Raw genomic sequence first — 20,667 nt, 5'->3', positions numbered from 1 at the left:
CCAGCGAAGTTGTGTCTTCAACAGTTTGCAATGCTGTCAACAGTGAATGCAATGGTAACGGTTCAGAGTGTGTGTGTGGTGGAGTGGCCCGAGCCTGCTCACTCTGACAAGTCAGAACGGAGACGGGCTGGCATTTCTAATGTCAGAGGGGGGGGGGGGGTGAACCCTTTTAGACAATAGGTGCAGGAGGAGGCCATTCAGCCCATCGAGCCAGCACCGCCATTCACCGTGATCATGACTGATCATTCACAATCAGTAAGTACCCCGTTCCTGCCTTCTCCCCATACCCCCTGACTCCGCTATCATTAAGAGCTATATCAAGCTCTCTCTTGAAAGCATCCAGAGAATCGGCCTCCACTGCCTTCTGAGGCAGAGAATTCCACAGATTCACAACTCACTGGGTGAAAAAGTTTTTTCTCATCAGCCATGATCACATTGAATGGCGGTGCTGGCTCAAAGGGCCGAATGGCCTCCTCCTGCACCTATTGTCTATTGTCCCTCTCCGTTCTAAATGGCTTACTAAAACTGTGGCCCCTAGTTCTGGACTTCCCCAACATCGGGAACATGCTTCCTGCCTCTAGTGTGTCCAATCCCTTAATAATCTTATACGTTTCGATAAGATCCCCTCTCATCCTTCTAAATTCCAGTGTGTACAAGCCCAGTCGCTCCAGCCTGTCAACATACGACAAGATCCAGTCAGCGGATACGGGGGCTTTTACTGCAAGAGCATTTAATACAGGAGCAAAACTGGAGGGGGGGGGGGACGGGACGGGACCAAGGGGAAGGCAATAAACAAGGTCACCTGGTCACTGTGAGAGTGGGGGGGGGGTCGTCAAAGACACAGGAGGTTGTGGGAATGTGAAATGTGGAAGAGCAGAAGGTTGAGAGAGAGAGAGACAGAGATATAGAGAAAGACAGAGACACAGAGAGAAAGAGAGACAGAGAGAGCGAGACGGGAGAGAGAGAGAGAGAGAGAGAGAGAGAGAGAGGGAGAGGGAGAGAGAGGGAGATAGAGAGGGAGACGGGAGAGAGAGAGAGAGAGAGAGCGAGAGGGGGAGAGAGAGGGAGAGAGAGAGAGAAACAGAGATATAGAGAAAGACAGAGACACAGAGGGAAAGAGAGACAGAGAGAGAAATAGGGAGAGAGAGAGAGAGAGGTCAAGATGTCACAGCAACGTCTCAACTTCCTCAGGAAACTGACAAATTGCAAGGTCTCCAGTGACTGCAGCCCCATCACTGCTGTGTCCGCCCGACAACAGCCCAGCCCATCACACACACCACACTCCCCACCATTGTAGATGGAGCCCAGCCCATCACACACACCACACTCCCCACCATTGTAGATGGAGCCCAGCCCATCACACACACCACACTCCCCACCATTGTAGATGGAGCCCAGTCCATCACATAGAACAAGCTATGAAATAGGGGGCAGCAGAATGTAAATTGTCAGATTCCAGTTGATCGGCAACGAGGTCCAATGCGAGATGCCTCCTTCACCACCTGTCCTCTCCCCCACCCTCACAACTCCACATCTACCCTTCCCCCCTCCCCATATCTGATCCCCTCTCCCTTTTCTCCCCTCTGCACATCTCTCTCCTCCCTCCCGCACGTCTCCTCCCCTCCCCCTCTCCTCCCCTCCGCACACCTCCCCCTCTCCCCTAGCCCTGACCCCACCCTCCAGCCTGCCCCCAGCCCGCCTGTCCTCACCAACCCCTGAGCCGAGGGTCTGGCTACTGAAATGCAGAGAGGTGCATTTGCCCAGCGCAGGTTTCCCATTGAAGATTCCCATTGGACAACAGGTCCAGGACAGATCTCCCAAGTTCATTTTGTGTACAAAACCTGGTTGAGAGGCCAGTGCTTTAGGGGCCTGACCCCTCTCCCTCCTTGGCCGCTGTGTCTTGCCTACAACTACACGCCATGACAGCCAGAACATACCACACTCCACACACGTGCGGGGTTGGAGTTTCTTTGGCTTGGTATAAAATGTAAATTGTCCCTAGTGTGTGTAGGGTAGTGTACGGGGTGATCACTGGTCAACACGGACTCGGTGGGCCGAACGGTTGTCAGATAAACCCAGAGAGTTGTAAATCTGTGGAATTCTCTGCCACAGAAGGCAGTGGAGGCCAATTCACTGGATGTTTTCAAGAGAGAGTTAGATTTAGCTCTTAGAGATAACGGAATCAAGGGATATGGGGAGAAAGCAGGAACGGGGTACTGATTGTGGATGATCAGCCATGATCATATTGAATGCCGGTGCTGGCTCGAAGGGCTGAATGGCCTCCTCCTGCACCTATTGTCTATGTTTCTGTTTCCCTGTTGTATCTCTGAACGAAATTTAATGGAAATAAGCGAAAAAAATCAAAACAACCCTCTCAGGTCCAACTTTATTTCAGTAGATAAGAATTTAAGACTTCACAAGTTTCTAGAATCGATCTGGGGAATTGTTATGAAGAGCAAGTTTGCAGAAAAAAATAACAACTGCAAAGCTCGAGTTAGTAAATGATGTGTGTGCTGTTAACAAACTGTTCAAAGTGTTGGAAAATCTCTCGGAAGTTTGCAGACACGGTCTCTTACTTCTGGAGGAGTTGTCGTTCCAGTTTGATGATGGATTTCATCTCTTCCAGGATGTCACGGGCCTTAGGGACAATCACCTTCATCAGATCCCGGATTGTGAGGATTCTCGATGGACCGGATTCTACGTTGAAAAGTAGAGTCTTAGAGTCACAGAGTGATACAGTGTGGAAACAGGCTCTTCATAGAGTCACAGAGTGGGCAGGGGGTGGGGAGGGGGTGGGGAGGGAGTGGACGAGGGGGGTGGCGAGGGGGTGGGTAGAGGGTGGGGAGGGGGGCCTCATACATGGTTGTGGACGGGCTGCTTACCTCTCACACACCAGGGGGGAGATGGGTGGAATGTCCCATCATCACTGCACCGACCCCTGTCCTCGCCGATCACCCGATATCCAGGGGCACATCTGAACGTGACTACATCTCCGTAGGCGTACCAACGTCGATCTGGTGTAATCTCTCCGTTGTGGAAACTGCTGGGTCTGGCACACGGAACTGCAGGAGAGGAACAGAGGGGTCTTTGGTAAGGAGGGGGAGCAGCAGAGGTGGAGGCACACTGGGGCAGGGCCAAACCCTGGGCACGATGTCACTGACGGTCAGATACTTCTGACCCAACCCTGCGTAGCGCTGCGACCAGCCAGGCCTCCAGTGAGCGACCCCTACACACTAACACTATCCTGCACACACTCGCCACAATCAGCGACCCCTACACACTAACACTATCCTGCACACACTAGGGACAATCAGCGACCCCTGCAGATAGTGAAGTTGTGAAGATTGCAGCAGGATCTGGATCGATTGGCCAGGTGGGCGGAGGAATGGTTGATGGAATTTAATACAGAGAAGTGTGAGGTGTTGCATTTTGGGATGTCTAACATGGGCAGGACCTTCACATTGAATGGTAGGCCTCTGGGTAGCGTTGTAGAGCAGGAGTACTGGTGAATGGTTCATTGAAGATAGAGTCGCAGGTAGATAATGTGATCAAAAAGGCTTTTGACACATTGGCCTTCATCAGTCAGAGTATTGAGTACAGAAGTTGGGAGGTCACGTTGCAGTTGTATAAGACTTTGGTGAGACAACATTTGGACTATTGTGTTCAGTTCTGGGCACCATGTTATGGGAGAGATGTTGTCAAGCTGGAAAGGGTGCAGAGAAGATTTACAAGGATGTTGCCAGGACTGTAGGGTGTGAGCTACAGGGAGAGGTTGAGTAGGCTGGGTCTCTATCTTACAGAGGTGTATAAAATCATGAAAGGAATAGATCGGGTAGATGCACAGTCTCTTTCCCAGAGTAGGGGAATCGAGGACCAGAGGACATAGGTTCAAGGTGAAGGGGAAAAGATTTAAAAGGAATTTGAGGGGTAACTTTTTCACACAGAGTGGTGGGTGTATGGAACAAGCTGCCAGAGGAGGTAGTTGAGGCAGGGACTAACCCACCATTTAAGAAACAGTTAGACAGGTGCATGGATAGGACAGGTTTGGAGGGATATGGACCAAATGCAGACAGGTGGGACTGGTGTAGATGGGACAAGTTGGACGGTGTGAGCAAGTTGGGCTGAAGGGCCTGTTTCCACACTGTATCACACTGTGACTCTATGAAGGGCCTGTTTCCACACTGTATCACTCTATGAAGGGCCTGTTTCCACACTGTATCACTCTATGACTCTGTGACAATGAATATGTATTGGGTTGACAGGTTGCGCTTTTAGAGACGGTTACTTACTTAAGTTGCAGGTTGGTGGAGCAGGATGAAACTGGTTGTCTTCAGAACACTCGATGACTCCACTGCCGATCATGTCATAGCCAACGCCACACCTGTAGGTTATCATGTCTCCGTACTTTAATTCGAATCCAAATCCTGACATGACATGGCTGTTTGTTGGAGGTTCTGGCGAATCGCAGCGAACGACTGCCCAGAGAAACATCGTTAGTCTCACCTGCAATCAGTGGCTTTGGCAATGCAGTTTAGTTTAGTTTAGTTTAGAGATACAGCGCGGAAACAGGACCCTCGGCCCACCAAGTCCACGCCGACCAGCGATCCCCGCACACTAACACCATCCTGCACACACTAGGGTCACTTTTACATTTACACCAAACCAATTAACCTACAAACCCGCACGTCTTTGGAATGTGGGAGGAAACCGGAGAAAGTCCAAGCAGGTCACGGGGAGAATGTACAAACTCCGTACAGACAGCACCCGTAGTCGGGATGGAACCCGGGTCTCTGGTGCTGTGAGGCAGCAGCTGCTGTAGGAAGGATGTTGTTAATTTGGAAAAAGCACAGAGGAGATTTACAAGGATGTTGCCCGGACACGAGGGCCTGAGCTACAGGGCGAGGTGGGGCAGGCTAGGAGTTTATTCCTTGGAGCGCAAGACAATGAGGGGTGATCTTATAGAGGGGTATAAAATTATGAGAGGAATAGATCGGGTCGATGCACAGTCTCTTGCCCAGAGTAGGAAAGATTTAATAGAAATCTGAGAGGCAGCTTTTTCACACAGAGACTGGTGGGTGTATGGAGCGAGCTGCCAGAGGAGGTAGTTGAGGCTGGGACTATCACAACATTTAAAGGACATTTGGACAGGTACACGAATAGGGCAGGTTTGGAGGGATATGGGCCAAACGCAGGCAGGTGGGGCATATTGGTCGGCATGGACAAGTTGGGGCCAAGTATTAAAAATTAATAAAAATGTGAATAAAATAAAATGAATAAAAATGAACTGCAGATGCTAGTTTATAGCAAACATAGACACAGAGTGCTGGAGTAACTCTGTGGGTCAGGCAGCATCTGTGGAGAACATGGATAGGTGACGTTTCACAGAGTGCTGGAGTAACTCAGTGGGTCAGGCAGCATCTGTGGAGAATATGGATAGGTGACGTTTCACAGAGTGCTGGTGTAACTCAGCGGGTCAGGCAGCATCTTGGTTAGTGCGAGTGTCGGGGTTATGGGGAGAAGACAGGAGAATGGGGTTAGGGGGAATGATAGATCAGCCATGATTGAATGGCGGAGTAAACCTGAGGGGTCGAATGCCTTAATTCTGCTCCAATGACTTATGAACTTATTGAGATACAAAATGCTGGAGTAACTCAGCGGGACAGGGGGGGGATCTCTGGAGAGATGTAATGGGTGAGTTTCTTCATTACAGATGAGGTCGGCTGGTGGAGTGAGTGGTTGGCGAGTTCCCATCACCTTTGCATGTGGGTGGGGGGTGGCTCCAGTTTCCAGAGGCTGAGCAGGAAATCTCCTTTTGCCCGATCAAGGTGTAGAGAGAATGGCAGGAGTACGTGGCCACCATTCCATATTCCCATCTGTCTCTGCCATGCAGGTCGGACACATCCCCTCTTTGGATGGACGGAGGTGCAGCACACCTGACAGCTGGCAATAAATGCAGTGCGTTAGAGGCCAGGGGGACAACGTCACATCATAACCCTCTCCTGCATCACAGCACGGCTTGGGAACAGCTCCATCCGAGACCCGCAAGAAATTGCAGAGAGTTGTGGACGCAGCCCAGACCATCACGCAAACCAACCTCCCTCCCACTGACTCCATCTACACCTCATGCTGCCTCGGCAAGGCCAGCAGCCCAGACCATCACACCAACCAACCTCCCTCCCACCGACTCCATCTACACCTCACGCTGCCTCGGCAAGGCCAGCAGCCCAGACCATCACACAAACCAACCTCCCTCCCACCGACTCCATCTATACCTCACGCTGCCTCGGCAAGGCCAGCAGCACAATCAAGGACCAGTCTCACCCCGGCCACTCCCTCTTCTCCCCTCTCCCATCGGGCAAGAGGTACAGATGTGTGAAAACGCACACCTCCAGATTCAGGGACAGTTTCTTCCTGGCTGTTATCAGGCGACTGAATCATCCCACCACAACCAGAGAGCAGTGCTGAACTACTATCTACCTCATTGGAGACCTTCGGACAATCTTCAATCAGACTGGTTTTACCTTGCACTAAACGTTATTCCCTCATCATGTAGAATGTAGACGGCTCGATTGTAATCATGTGTTGTCTTTACGCTAACCGGTTAGCACGCAGCAAAAGCTTTTCACTGTACCTCGGTACAAGTGACCATAAACTAAACCAAACTTACCCTCCCTGGGTGAGGGAGGGAGTGAGGTGGGGAGAGGTGAGATGTTGCCAGGACCTGTAACCTGTGGTGCAAAGGCCATTTAAAACTGAGGTGAGAAAAAACATTTTCACCCAGAGTGTTGTGAATTTGTGGAATTCTCTGCCACAGAGGGCAGTGGACGCCAATGCACTGTATGAATTTAAAAGAGAATTAGATAGACCTCTAATGGATAGCGGAAATAAGGGATATGGGGAGAAGGCAGGCACGGGTTACAGATTGTGGATGATCAGCCATGATCACAATGAATTGCTCGAAGGGCCAAATGGCCTCCTCCTGCACCTATTTTCTACGTAGCAATATTTACTTTCCATGTGTTCATAAACAATAGCAACGATGGATCTCATTTAGAAATGTGAGCAGTATTTCTTTTACTCTTAAATCACAAAAGCTCAACTTTTAACGAGTTTGCTGGAGTTAAGAGCAGCAAGCCACTGAAACGCAATGTTTACTCTGAATTGGCAAATCCTGCTATGATGTGGACATGTTCAGAAAGCATGGGCTGCTGACATTTAATATCTAATTGAAGAACAAAGCGTGTGTTTCTACCGGACATCCAAAAGCAATGAAAAGCATCCAGATCCATTCATGACATTATCGAAGTACCGAAAACAAAAGCTGATGCTGACAAACGGACCCAGGAAGATTAACCCTTTGACAGTCACACATTAGTCATCCGTGTGAAGGAATAGAAACATAGACATAGAAACATAGAAAATAGGTGCAGGAGTAGGCCATTCGGCCCTTCGAGCCTGCACCGCCATTCAATATGATAATGGGCTGATCATCCAGCTCAGTAGCCTGTACCTGCCTTCTCTCCATACCCCCTGATCCCTTTAGCAAAAAGGGCCACATCAAACTCACTCTTAAATATAGCCAATGAACTGGCCTCAACTACCTTCTGTGGCAGAGAATTCCACAGACTCACCACTCTCTGTGTGTAGAAATGTTTTCTCATCTCGGTCCTAAAAGACTTCCCCCATATCCTTAAGCTGTGACCCCTGGTTCTGGACTCCCCCAACATCGGGAACAATCTTCCCGCATCTAGCCTCTCCAACCCCTTAAGAATTTTATATGTTTCTATAAGATCCCCCCTCAGTCTTCTAAATTCCAGCGAATACAAGCCCAGTCTATCCAGTCTTTCCTCATATGAAAGTCCCGCCATCCCAGGGATCAATCTGGTGAACCTTCTCTGTACTCCCTCTAAGGCAAGAACGTCTTTCCTCAGGTTAGGAGACCAAAACTGCACACAATACTCCAGGTGCGGTCTCACCAAGGCCCTGTACAACTGCAGCAGAACCTCCCTGCTCCTAAACTCAAATCCTCTTGCTATGAATGCCAACATACCATTCGCTTTCTTCACTGCCTGCTGCACCTGCATGCTTGCTTTCAATGACTGGTGCACCATGACACCCAGGTCACGTTGCATCTCCCCTTCTCCCAATTGGTCACCATTCAGATAATACTCTGCTTTGCTGTTCTTGCCGCCAAAGTGGATAACCTCACATTTATCCACATTATATTGCATCTGCCATGCATTTGCCCACTCGCCTAATCTATCCAAGTCACTCTGCAGCCTCCTAGCATCCTCCTCGCAGCTAACACTGCCACCCAGCTTCGTGTCATCCGCAAACTTAGAGATGTTGCATTCAATTCCCTCGTCCAAATCATTAATATACACTGTAAATAACTGGGGTCCCAGCACTGAGCCTTGCGGTACCCCACTAGTCACTGCCTGCCATTCCGAAAAGGACCCGTTTATTCCTAATCTTTGCTTCCTGTCCGCCAACCAATTTTCTATCCACCTCAACACTGAACCCTCAATACTGTGTGCTTTAAGTTTGTATACCAATCTCCTATGTGGGACCTTATCGAAGGCCTTCTGAAAGTCCAGATATAACACATCGACTGGTTCTCCCTCATCCACTCTACTAGTTACATCCTCAAAAAATTCTATAAGATTCGTCAGACATGATTTGCCTTTGGTAAATCCATGCTGACTTTGTCCGATGATTTCACCACTTTCCAAAAGTGATGCTATCACATCTTTAATAACTGACTAGCATTTTCCCCACTCTTTAGATTCTGGAGTAGTTCCTGAGGACTGGAGGGTAGCTAATGTAACCCCACTTTTTAAAAAGGGAGGGAGAGAGAAAACGGGGAATTATAGACCAGTTAGCCTAACATCGGTAGTGAGGAGGATAGAATGGTGGAGTAGATCTGTGGGCTGAATGGCCTAATTCTGCTCCTACATCTAATGGACTTCAACGGGAATCAGATGGGCTTTTGTGCCAGACGTCAGCAGATCCCTGTAAATTTGTCGCATGTCTGAGATTCCTTCACACGGATGACTAATGTGTGACTGTCAAAGGGTTAATCTTCCTGGGTCCGTTTGTCAGCATCAGCTTTTGTTTTCGGTACTTCGATAATGTCATGAATGGATCTGGATGCTTTTCATTGCTTTTGGATGTCCGGTAGAAACACACGCTTTGTTCTTCAATTAGATATTAAATGTCAGCAGCCCATGCTTTCTGAACATGTCAACATCACAGCAGGATTTGGTCCTGTATATAGATACGAGGACACAATCTCCTTCACCTGCAGTGATGGTTATGTGATGGATGGCGAGAGTGTCATTAAATGTGGAGGGAGTGTTGAATTTGTACCCTCACCGCCCACCTGCAAACGTGGTGAGTGAACCATTCCTAAACTAGAGGCTAGAGCTGCATCTGCAGTGAAAGGCAATTCAGAGTAAACATTGTGTATCGGTGGCTTGCTGCTCTTAACTCCAGCAAACTCGTTAAAAGTTGAGCGTTTGTGATTTAAGTAAAAGAAATACTGCTCACATTTCTAAATGAGATCCATCGTTGCTATTGTTTACGGACACATTGGAAAGTAAATATTGCTACGTAGAAAATAGGTGCAGAAGGAGGCCATTTGGCCCTTCGAGCCAGCACCGCCATTCATTGTGATCATGGCTGATCATCCACAATCTGTAACCCGTGCCTGCCTTCTCCCCACACCCACACGCCACAGTACCAGGGCTACAGTGACCCCCACACCCACACGCCACAGTGACCCCCACACCCACACGCCACAGTGACCCCCACACCCACACGCCACAGTGACCCCCACACCCACACGCCACAGTGACCCCCACACCCACACGCCACAGTGACCCCCACACCCACACGCCACAGTGACCCCCACACCCACACGCCACAGTGACCCCCACACCCACACGCCACAGTGACCCCCACACCCACACGCCACAGTACCAGGGCTAGAGTGACCCCCACACCCACACGCCACAGTGACCCCCACACCCACACGCCACAGTGACCCCCACACCCACACGCCACAGTGACCCCCACACCCACACGCCACAGTGACCCCCACACCCACACCCACAGTACCAGGGCTACAGTGACCCCCACACCCACACGCCACAGTGACCCCCACACCCACACGCCACAGTGACCCCCACACCCACACACCTGCACCAACCAGCCAGAGACATTCTCATACAGGCAGCATAGTCTGTTTTTCTAACGAGATCATAGTCATAAAGTCACCCAGCACGGAAACAGACCCTTCGGCCCAACTTGCCCATGCTGACCAAACTACCCCATCTCCTCTAGTCCCACCTGCCCGCGTTTGGCCCACGTGCCTCTAAACCTGTCCTATCCATGTACCTGTCCAAGATGTCTTTTAAATGTCGTAATGGTCCCTGTAGTCTTAGTCTACCCCACGACAGAAGGGGGAGGATAGACTAAGTGGAGTAGATCTGTGGGCTGAATGGCCTAATTCTGCTCCTACAACTAATGGACTTCAACGGGAATCAGATGATCTTTTGTGCCAGACGTCAGGAGATCCCTGTAAATTTGTCGCATGTCTGAAATTGTAAGGGGAATAGATAGGCGTTTCTGCGGCCGCAAATGAGACTCCAGGATGGTATGTTGCCTCCCTGGTGCAAGGGTCAGGGATATCTCTGAGCGGCTGCAGGACATTCTGGAGGGGGAGGGTGAGCAGCCAGTTGTCGTGGTGCACATTGGCACCAACGATTTAGGTAAAAAACGGGATGAGGTCCTACAAGGTGAATTTAGAGAGCTAGGAGATAAACTTAAAAGTAGGACCTCAAAGGTAATAATCTCTGGATTACTACCAGTGCCACGTGCTAGTCAGAGTAGGAATAGGAGGATATTTCAGATGAATACGTGGCTTGAAAAATGGTGCAAGGGGGAGGGATTCAAAATTTTAGGACATTGGAACCAGTTCTGGGATAGGTGGGACCAGTACAAACAGGATGGTCTGCACCTGAGCTGGAATGGAACCAATGTCCTAGGGGAAGTGTTTACTAGTGCTGTCAGGGAGGATTTAAACTAATGTTGCAGGGGGATGGGAGCAGGAGCAGAGAGACAGAGGGGTGTAAAGTGAGGGTAGAAGCAACAGGTAGCAAGGTGAAAAGTAAAAGTGGCAGGCAGACAAATCCAGAGCAAAAATCAAAAAGGGCCACTTTTCAACATAATCGTACAAGGGGTAAGAGAGTTGTAAAAACAAGCCTGAAGGCTTTGTGTCTCAATGCAAGGAGTATACGTAATAAGGTGAATGAATTAAATGTGGAGATAGTTATTAATGATTATGGTATAGTTGGGATTACGGAGACATGGCTCCAGGGTGACCAAGGCTGGGAACTCAACATCCAGGGATATTCTATATTCAGGCGGGATAGACAGAAAGGAAAAGGAGGTGGGGTAGCGTTTCTGGTTAGAGAGTAGATTAAAGCAGTGGAAAGGAAGGACATTAGCTTGGAAGAAGTGGAATCGATATGGGTAGAGCTACGAAACACTAAGGGGCAGAAAACACTAGTGGGAGTTGTGTACAGGCCACCTAACAGCAGTAGTGAGGTTGGGGATGGCATCAAGCAGGAAATTAGAAATGCGTGCACTAAAGGTGCAGCAGTTATAATGGGTGACTTCAATCTACATATAGATTGGGTGAACCAAACTGGCTTTGGGTGCTGAGGAAGAGGATTTCTTGGAATGTTTGAGAGATGGTTTTCTAAACCAACATGTCGAGGAACCAACGAGAGAACAGGCCATTCTAGACTGGGTATTGAGTAATGAGGAAGGGTTAGTTAGCAGTCTTGTTGTGCGAGGCCCCTTGGGCAAGAGGGATGGTAGAGTTCTTCATTAGGATGGAGAGTGACAAAGTCAATACAGAAACAAGTGTTCTGAACTTAAAGAAAGGTAAGTTTGAGGGTATGAGGCGTGAATTGTCCATGATAGACTGGCGATTGATGCTGAAAGGGTTGACGGTGGACATGCAATGGAAGGCATTTAAAGGTCGCATGGATGAACTACAACAAGTGTTCATCCCAGTTTGGCAAAAGAACAAACCAGGAAAGGTAGTGCATCCGTGGCTAACAAGGGAAATCAAGGATAGTGTTAAAACAAAAGATGAAGCATACAGATCAGCCAGAAAAAGTAGCATGCCAGAGGACTGGGAGAAATTCAGAGTCCAGCAGAGGAGGACAAAGGGCTTAATTAGGAAAGGGAAAATAGATTATGAGGGAAAACTGGCAAGGAACATAAAAACTGACTGCAAAAGCTTTTATAGATATGTCAAGAGAAAAAGATTAGTTAAGACAAATGTAGGTCCCTTGCAGTCGGAAACAGGTGAATTGATCATAGGGAACAAGGAGATCATGTATACTTTTTACCGAGGCGCCATTGAGAGCATCGTCAGCAGCTGCATCACTGTGTGGTTCGGAAGCTGCACAGCCTCCAGCCGCAAGACCCTGCAGCGCATAGTGAACACTGCTGAGAGGATCACTGGCGCCTCACTCCCAACACTCCTGGTCCTTTACACCACCCGCCTCACCCGCAAAGCACTGAGCATTGTGGGTGACCCCTCCCACCCCTCCAACAGCCTCTTCACCCTCCTGCCTTCAGGGAGAAGGTTTCGCAGCCTGAGGTCGAGCACCACCCGACTAAAGAACAGTTTTTTCCACCAGGCTGTCAGGATGCTGAACTCTCTCCCCTCCCTCCCTCCTCCCTCCCCTGCCCCCATTGGACCTGGACTTTAACACCCCACACACACGCACATCCAGCACCAGACACTTTTTTAACATTGCTATGGACAGGCTTTGCACTACTGTTCATTATTTTTTATTGTAATATATTCATCTTCATCTTTTTTTCATTGAAGTGACTATATTTTATTAAACTGTATATATTGATTGTTGTTTGCTGTGCCTTTTTAATTTTAACTTAATTTAATGCACCTTTTTCCTCGGGATTGTGGGAAACGGTATTTCGGTTTTCTGTCTGTGTAAACTAACTGGAAATTGACAATAAAGTTGGCTTTGACTTTGATGGCAGACCAATTGAACAAATACTTTGGTTCTGTCTTCACTAAGGAAGACATAAACCGTCTGCCGGAAATAGCGGGGGACCGGGGGTCTAATGAGATGGATGAACTGAGGGAAATCCAGGTTAGTCGGGAAGTGGTGTTAGGTAAATTAAATGGATTAAAGGCAGATAAATCCCCAGGCCCAGAGTGCTTAAGGAAGTAGCCTCAGAAATAGTGGATGCATTAGTGATAATTTTCAAAACTCTTTAGATTCTGGAGTAGTTCCTGAGGACTGGAGGGTAGCTAATGTAACCCCACTTTTAAAAAAGGGAGGGAGAGAGAAAACGGGGAATTATAGACCAGTTAGCCTAACATCGGTAGTGGGGAAAATTTAATTGAAGAACAAAGCGTGTGTTTCTACCGGACATCCAAATGCAATGAAAAGCATCCAGATCCATTCATGACATTATCGAAGTACCGAAAACAAAAGCTGATGCTGACAAACGGACCCAGGAAGATTAACCCTTTGACAGTCACACATTAGTCATCCGTGTGAAGGAATCTCAGACATGCGACAAATTTACAGGGATCTCCTGTCATCTGGCACAAAATAATAATAATAATAATCCATTTATTTTATATAGCGCCTTATCACATGCTCAAAGCGCTTTACAAAAACAATTAACATAGAAACAAACAGACAAACTATCCTGACGGAAAAGCGGCGGATACTCAACGCCAGCGTCCTCTCACGTCAGGGTCCGGCAGTAGACATTAAAGAGCACAAGACACACAGATAATTTTTTTTACATAAAACAGCCATCACAGTGATTGCTCTAGGCATACCCTCACTGTGATGGAAGGCAAAGTCTTATCTCCTCCTCATTCTTCTCCCGTGGTGCCACGAGGTGATCGAGGCTCCCAACTTTTTGAAGCCCCCACCGGGCGATGGTAAGTCCCAGGGCCGAGCCGAGCAGGCCGATGAAAGTCCTGAGCCCCCACCGGGCGATGGTAAGTCCCAGGGCCGAGCCGAGCCGAGCAGGCCGATGAAAGTCCTGAGCCCCCACCGGGCGATGGTAAGTCCCAGGGCCGAGCCGAGCAGGCCGATGAAAGTCCTGAGCCCCCACCGGGCGATGGAAAGTGCTGCGGCCGAGCCACGCAGGGCGATGAAAGTCCTGAGCCCCCACCGGGCGATGTAAAGTGCCGCGGCCGGGCCACGCAGGGCGATGAAGGGCCTGCGAGCGGGTCGATCGTACCTCGCGCTTCGGGGCGGTCGAAGCTGCTACGGCTGGAGCTCCCGAAAGCCGGTCGCCAGCCAGGGACCTGCAAACTCCAGATGTTGCGGTCTGCAGGGCCCACGGCCGAAGCCTCCGAGATGGTAAGTCCAGGCCCTGCGACCGGAGTCTTTGAGGTCGATCCCAGCTGGAGGCCGCCGACTCCACGATGTTAGGCCGTAGCGCGAACGGAGATACGACACGGTAAAGGTCGCATCTCCGTTGAGGAGGAGATTTGAAAAAAGGTTTCCCCCAACCCCCCCACCACCCCTCTACATACACAGAATTAAAAATAAAACAAAACGTATATTTAACAACGACAATGACAAAAAAACCAAAAAAAAAACAGAGAGACTGCCGGTGAGCCGCAGCTGCAGAACACAGCCGAATACCCGTCTGATTCCCGTTGAAGTCCATTAGATGTAGGAGCAGAATTAGGCCATTCAGCCCACAGATCTACTCCACCATTCTATCCTCCCCCTTCTGTCGTGTGGTAGACTGAGACTACAGGGACCATTACGACATTTAAAAGACATGGATAGGACAGGTTTAGAGGGATGTGGGCGAAACGCGGGCAGGTAGGACTAGTGGAGATGGAGTACTTTGGTCAGCATGGGCAAGTTGGGCCGAAGGGTCTGTTTCCCTGCTGGGTGATTCTATGACTATGATCTTGTTAGAAAAACAGACTATGCTGCCTGTATGAGAATGTCTCTGGCTCGTTGATGCAAGTGTGTGGGTGTGAGTGGGGGTCACTATAGCCCTGGTACTGTGGCGTGTGGGTGTGGGGAGAAGGCAGGCACGGGTTACATTGTGGATGATCAGCCATGATCACAATGAATGGCGGTGCTGGCTCGAAGGGCCAAATGGCCTCCTCCTGCACCTATTTTCTACGTAGCAATATTTACTTTCCAATGTGCCCGTAAACAATAGCAACGATGGATCTCATTTAGAAATGTGAGCAGTATTTCTTTTACTCTTAAATCACAAAAGCTCAACTTTTAACGAGTTTGCTGGAGTTAAGAGCAGCAAGCCACTGATACACAATGTTTATTCTGAATTGCCTTTCACTGCAGATGCAGCTCTGGCCTCTAGTTTAGGAATGGTTCACTCACCACGTTTGCAGGTGGGCGGTGAGGGTACAAATTCACCGCTCCCTCCACATTTAATGACACTCTCGCCATCCATCACATAACCATCACTGCAGGTGAAGGAGATTGTGTCCTCGTATCTATATACAGGACCAAATCCTGCTGTGATGTTGACATGTTCAGAAAGCTTGGGCTGCTGACATTTAATATCTAATTGAAGAACAAAGCGTGTGTTTCTACCGGACATCCAAAAGCAATGAAATGCATTCAGATCCATTCATGACATTATCGAAGTACCGAAAACAAAACTGAAGCTGACAAACGAACCCAGGAAGATTAACCCTTTGACAGTCACACATTAGTCATCCGTGTGAAGGAATCTCAGACATGCGACAAATTTACAGGGATCTCCTGACGTCTGGCACAAAAGCCCGTCTGATTCCCGTAGGTCCATTGGTTGTAGGAGCAGAATTAGGCCATTCAGCCCATAGATTTGTAACACCATTCTATCCTCCTCCTTCTGTCGTGGGGTAGACTGAGACTACAGGGACCATTACGACATTTAAAAGACATCTTGCACAGGTACATGGATAGGACAGGTTTAGAGGGATGTGGGCCAAACGCGGGCAGGTGGGACCAGAGGAGATAGAGTACTTTGGTCAGCATGGGCAAGTTGGGCCGAAGGGTCTGTTTCCGTGCTGGGTGACTCTATGATTATGATCTTGTTAGAAAAACAGAGTATGCTGCCTGTATGAGAATGTCGCTGGCTGGTTGGTGGGGGTGGGGGCCTGGAACGTGCTCACCGGCCAACAATGTCCCAGCTACACGAGTCCCACCTGCCTGCGCTTGGTCCATATCCCTCCAAACCTGTCCTATCCATGTCACATATCCATTCTTGTGATCCACTTTACTGAGGCTGAACAGAGCAGGGGGTGAGAAACAAACCCATGGAATGACTTGGTCACAGCTCAAACTCTGGGCTGTCAGACCCAACACGCCAATGACACGTGAGGCCACACGCAAATTGGAGGACTCCTCCTCATATTGCGCTTGGGCAGCTCACAGCCCAGCGGTGTGATTAGTCGATAGTCACCAGGACTTTATTGGTCACATAAGCAAATATTATTTTTCAGGCCATTATTAAAATTGCAAAATCAATATTGACTTCTCTAATTTCAAGTAACTCTTGCATTCCCTCTCTCTCCATCCCTCCCCCATCCTAGTCAGTCTGCTAGTTCCACTGTTCGCATCCCTTCATTGCCACCTCTTCCACAACCAACAATGGACCATTGTGGGCTACTTGGTCAGCAGTGCTGGCACTGATTTGTTCTGTACCATTTCATCTCGCTAGTTTCCCTCTCCCCGTCTCTCAGTCTGAAGAGTCATAACCCGAAACGTCACCTATCCATGTTCTCTACAGATGCTGCCTGACCTGCTGAGTTACTCCAGCACTCTGTGAAACGTCACCTATCCGTGTTCTCCACAGATGCTGCCTGACCTGCTGAGTTACTCCAGCACTCTGTGAAACGTCACCTATCCATGTTCTCCACAGATGCTGCCTGACCTGCTGAGTTACTCCAGCACTCTGTGTCCATCTGTGGGGGTGACACTGGCAGGAAGTGTACATGATCCAGAGATAGTTGGTGCCCAGGCTGAGATGGTTGTGGCACGTGTGTTTATAATGCGGGCGTTCCCTAACATTTATCCCCCACCCCTCAACACTTACCCCTCATTACAGTGAAAGGTAACATTGGCACCAAACACATTGCCTGAAGCCGTGAACCATCCATTATAAATATCGCCAGGACTTCCACAAGATTTCACTAAATTAAGAATGAAATAGAGCAGAGATTCAGCTACAAATACAATTAATAGTGTCAGAGAGTTGGTAGGATGGAGACAGGCCCTTCCACCCACTTTGCCCATGCTGACCCAAATGACATACTGGGCTAGGCCCATTGGTCTTTGTGTTTGGCCCATAGCCCTACAAACTTTCCCACCAATATATCTATCCGTATGTTTTTCAATAGTCATGTTGAACAGTTTAGTTTATTGTCACATGTGAATGAAACAAAGCATCTCACTGCACCAAGTAAACGTGACAATGACAACCAACCAATCAACCAACCAACCATTGAACAAACAATCAACCAACCAATCAATCAATCAGTCAAACAATTGATCAATCGATCAATCGATCAGTCAGTCAGTCAATCAATCAACCAATCAATCAATCAATCAATCACTGCACTATTCACCTGGCCACAGATTCATAAATTCAATGGAGCAGACGGAGGCCATTCTGCCCATCGAGTCTGCTGCATTTAACCATTCTGCTCGTTCAGTTTGGCCTCTGTTGGAGACAGCTTCTGCCTCTACAAAGTGTTGCTGTCGGTGTTGGCCATCCGCGTGGAGGACAGCTACGACCAACTCTCTCCTCAGTTCCAAAACAAGCAACACAAAGTGTGTTTCCTGCAGCAACTCTCTCCAGCGTTTAGTCCTTTACTAAATGTCAAACATTCATGGAACCGTCCTGCACGGGAATGGCCCTATCAGCGCAGGCCACCTGTGCCGAGCAACATGTCCTCCCCAGGTATATCCACTCACCACCCTCTGGCTGAAGAAATTCCCCCTCGGCTCCTGCCTAAAGATACGTCCTTTCATTCTGAGGCTGTGCCCTCTGGTCGTAGACTCTCCCACTAGTGGAAACATCCTCTCCACATCCACGCTGTCCAGGCTACACTGCTGTAAAATGAAGTGCCAGCTCCTGTGGTTGATGCCCCACTGCGCGATGTGTAACCGCCTTGCAGTACCTGGCCAAGGTAAAGGCGGATGTGACTTTTCTACAGGAGTGCGGGCTGCCACACCTTCGCTGCTATCGGAGGTGGTCGCGATGGTGGCCCCACGGACTGTCGGTATGGTCGGGGAGCAATGATTGTCGTGCGTCCGGTCTGGGGATCTTGCTGCGGGGAGGGGGCTTCACCATCACTGAGGTAAGGGAGGTGGTGGGGGGGCGTCTCCTGGTGGTGGATGTAATGTACCGTGGTTCTCCGCTCCGGCTGATTAATGTGTATGCCTCACCCATGCGGAGCGAGCGGGTGGCCGTCCTCCAGCAGCTCCCACCGCTGCTGGCCACGTCTAGACCGCTCGTTCTGGCCGGTGACTTCAACTGCATCATCGATGCGGCTGGACGATCCGGCAGTGCCAACCACAGACTGGACGGCACCTCCAAACTCCTGGTGGAGACGGTCAAAGATGCAAAGCTGCGTGATGCCTTCAGCGACCCTGCAGGCGGAGCCCAGCCGCGGTTCACCTGGTCAGGACCGAACGGTTCAGCCCAGTCCCGGATAGACTTCCTCTTCACATCGAGGGCCGTCACGGTCAGACACACCGACCTCGCGCCGGTGTTCTTCTCTGACCACTGCCTCCTTCAGGCCACCTGTCACCTACAGGAGGACTGGAAGGCGGGCAGAGGGACGTGGAAGTTAAACGTGGAGCTGTTGACCCCGGAGAACGTTGAGGAGCTAAAGAGGGACTACGCATGTTGGAGAACTGTGAGGCCCCTCTTTGACTCCCCGACACTCTGGTGGGAGGCAACAAAGGAGAACATCAAGAAGTTCTTCGTCTCCAAAGGTGTTCAGAGAGCAAGACAGAGTAAGAGGGAACTGTGTCAACTCCAGACAGATTTCCAGCAGCTACTCCTTCTGCGGAGGAGAGGGGTGGATGTGAGGGAGGAACTGAGAGAGTTGAAGGGCCGGCAAGCTCGGCTCTTTACCTCTGAATCCTCCAAGATCATCTTCCAGTCCAGGGTCCGCCATGTTGAGCAGGATGAGACGTGCTCACGTTACTTCTTCCATAAGGTTCACAGGGGGAGCTCTGTGATCAAAAGCCTTAGGGAGGAGGACGGCTCGGTAACATCCTCGCAGACAGACATGCTAAAGATCTGCAGATCCTTTTATAAGGATCTGTACGATGTAAAGACCACAGACAACACCGCCTCCCAGAACTTCCTGTCCTCCATCACGGAAGTCTTGGACAACAGCAAGCGGGAGAGTCTGGACCAACCACTGACCCTGGAGGAGCTGACTGGCTCCATCCGTTCCTTTGACTCGAGTAAAACTCCCGGAGGCGATGGCTTACCGGCAGAGTTGTACTCGGCTCTGTGGGACTGGGTGGGCCCGGACCTGCTGGAAGTGTACAACGATATACTTCTAGCCGGCAGCATGTCAGACTCAATGAGGAAGGGCAGCATCACCCTGATCTACAAGCAGAAGGGGGAGATGAATGACTTAAGGAATTGGAGACCCATCACATTGTTGAATGTAGACTACAAGATCCTATCTAAGGCCATCGCCAACCGGGTCAAGTCTGCTCTGGGACAGGTGATCCACCCGGACCAAACCTGTGCTGTACCTGGCAGGAAAATCTCAGACAGCCTGGTGCTGCTGAGAGATACCATTGCCTACGTGCAGGACAGACGGGTGGATGCCTGCCTGGTCAGCTTGGACCAGGAGAAGGCCTTCGACAGGATATCGCACACGTACATGAGGGACGTGCTCTCCAAAATGGGCTTTGGGGGAGGAAATCAGGAAGTGGATACAACTGCTCTACTCCGATATCTGTAGTGCAGTCCAAATTAATGGGTGGGAATCAGAACAGCTTCCCCATCAGGTCTGGAGTCAGGCAGGGTTGCCCTCTCTCCCCTGTCGTGTTCGTCTGTTGCATTGAACCTTTTGCCGAATCCATCAGGAAGGATGCGAGCATAAGAGGAGTGACATTGCCAGGCAGTGGGGGCACTCAGGTCAAGGCCTCCCTGTACATGGACGATGTCGCCGTCTTCTGCTCGGATCCAGGGTCAGTCCGCAGACTGATCAGCGTCTGCGACCAGTTTGAGTTGGCCACGGGGGCCAGGGTAAAACCGCAGGAAGAGCGAGGCCATGCTCTTTGGCAACTGGCCCGACCGATCTTCCATCCCCTTCACCATCAAGCCTGACTTCCTGAAGGTGCTGGGATCTGGTTCGGGAAGGCTGAGGCATGTAACAAGAATTGGCTGGAGTGGATAGCCAAGGTGGGGATAAGCTGGAGCTGTGGAAGCAGCGCTCCCTCTCCATCACGGGGAAAAACCTGGTCATCAGGTGTGAGATGCTCTCGGGGCTGCTGTACTTGGCGCAAGTGTGGCCCGTCCCTCCCTCCTACGCCAAGGGGATCACCCGGGCCATCTTCCGTTTCATCTGGGGGTCGGCGATGG

At 49.9% G+C, this 20,667-nt stretch overlaps 1 protein-coding gene across 1 annotated transcript; it reads right to left on the bottom strand.

The window, feature by feature from the left end:
* Positions 1 to 2,378: 2,378 nt before the first annotated feature.
* Positions 2,379 to 17,236, bottom strand: LOC144605186 (complement component receptor 1-like protein). The gene is made up of 5 exons (XM_078420280.1): positions 17,146 to 17,236; positions 5,755 to 5,940; positions 4,290 to 4,475; positions 2,883 to 3,062; positions 2,379 to 2,697 (listed from the first exon to the last, which is right to left on the bottom strand). The coding sequence occupies exons 1-5, from the start codon at positions 17,207 to 17,209 to the stop codon at positions 2,573 to 2,575; spliced, it is 741 nt and encodes a 246-aa protein (XP_078276406.1). The 5' UTR covers positions 17,210 to 17,236; the 3' UTR covers positions 2,379 to 2,572.
* Between the last annotated feature and the right edge of the window lie 3,431 nt (positions 17,237 to 20,667).

The sequence above is a fragment of the Rhinoraja longicauda genome, chromosome 24 (assembly GCF_053455715.1).
Source record: "Rhinoraja longicauda isolate Sanriku21f chromosome 24, sRhiLon1.1, whole genome shotgun sequence".
Classification (NCBI taxonomy): domain Eukaryota; kingdom Metazoa; phylum Chordata; class Chondrichthyes; order Rajiformes; family Arhynchobatidae; genus Rhinoraja; species Rhinoraja longicauda.
Note: the sequence above shows the minus strand (reverse complement) of the source record. Positions and strands in the feature narration are given on the sequence as shown.

Bases quoted from the DNA above. Each gene is read 5' to 3' on its own strand.
- LOC144605186 (XM_078420280.1), bottom strand. From the start codon at position 17,209: ATGGATGGTTCACGGCTTCAGGCAATGTGTTTGGTGCCAATGTTACCT. The intron at 4,476-5,754 runs GTGATGGGAACT...TTCTCTGGGCAG, and splicing joins CCCCCCACCCACATGCAAAG to TCGTTCGCTGCGATTCGCCA. The intron at 2,698-2,882 runs GTAAGCAGCCCG...TTTTCAACGTAG, and splicing joins TCCCCCCTGGTGTGTGAGAG to AATCCGGTCCATCGAGAATC.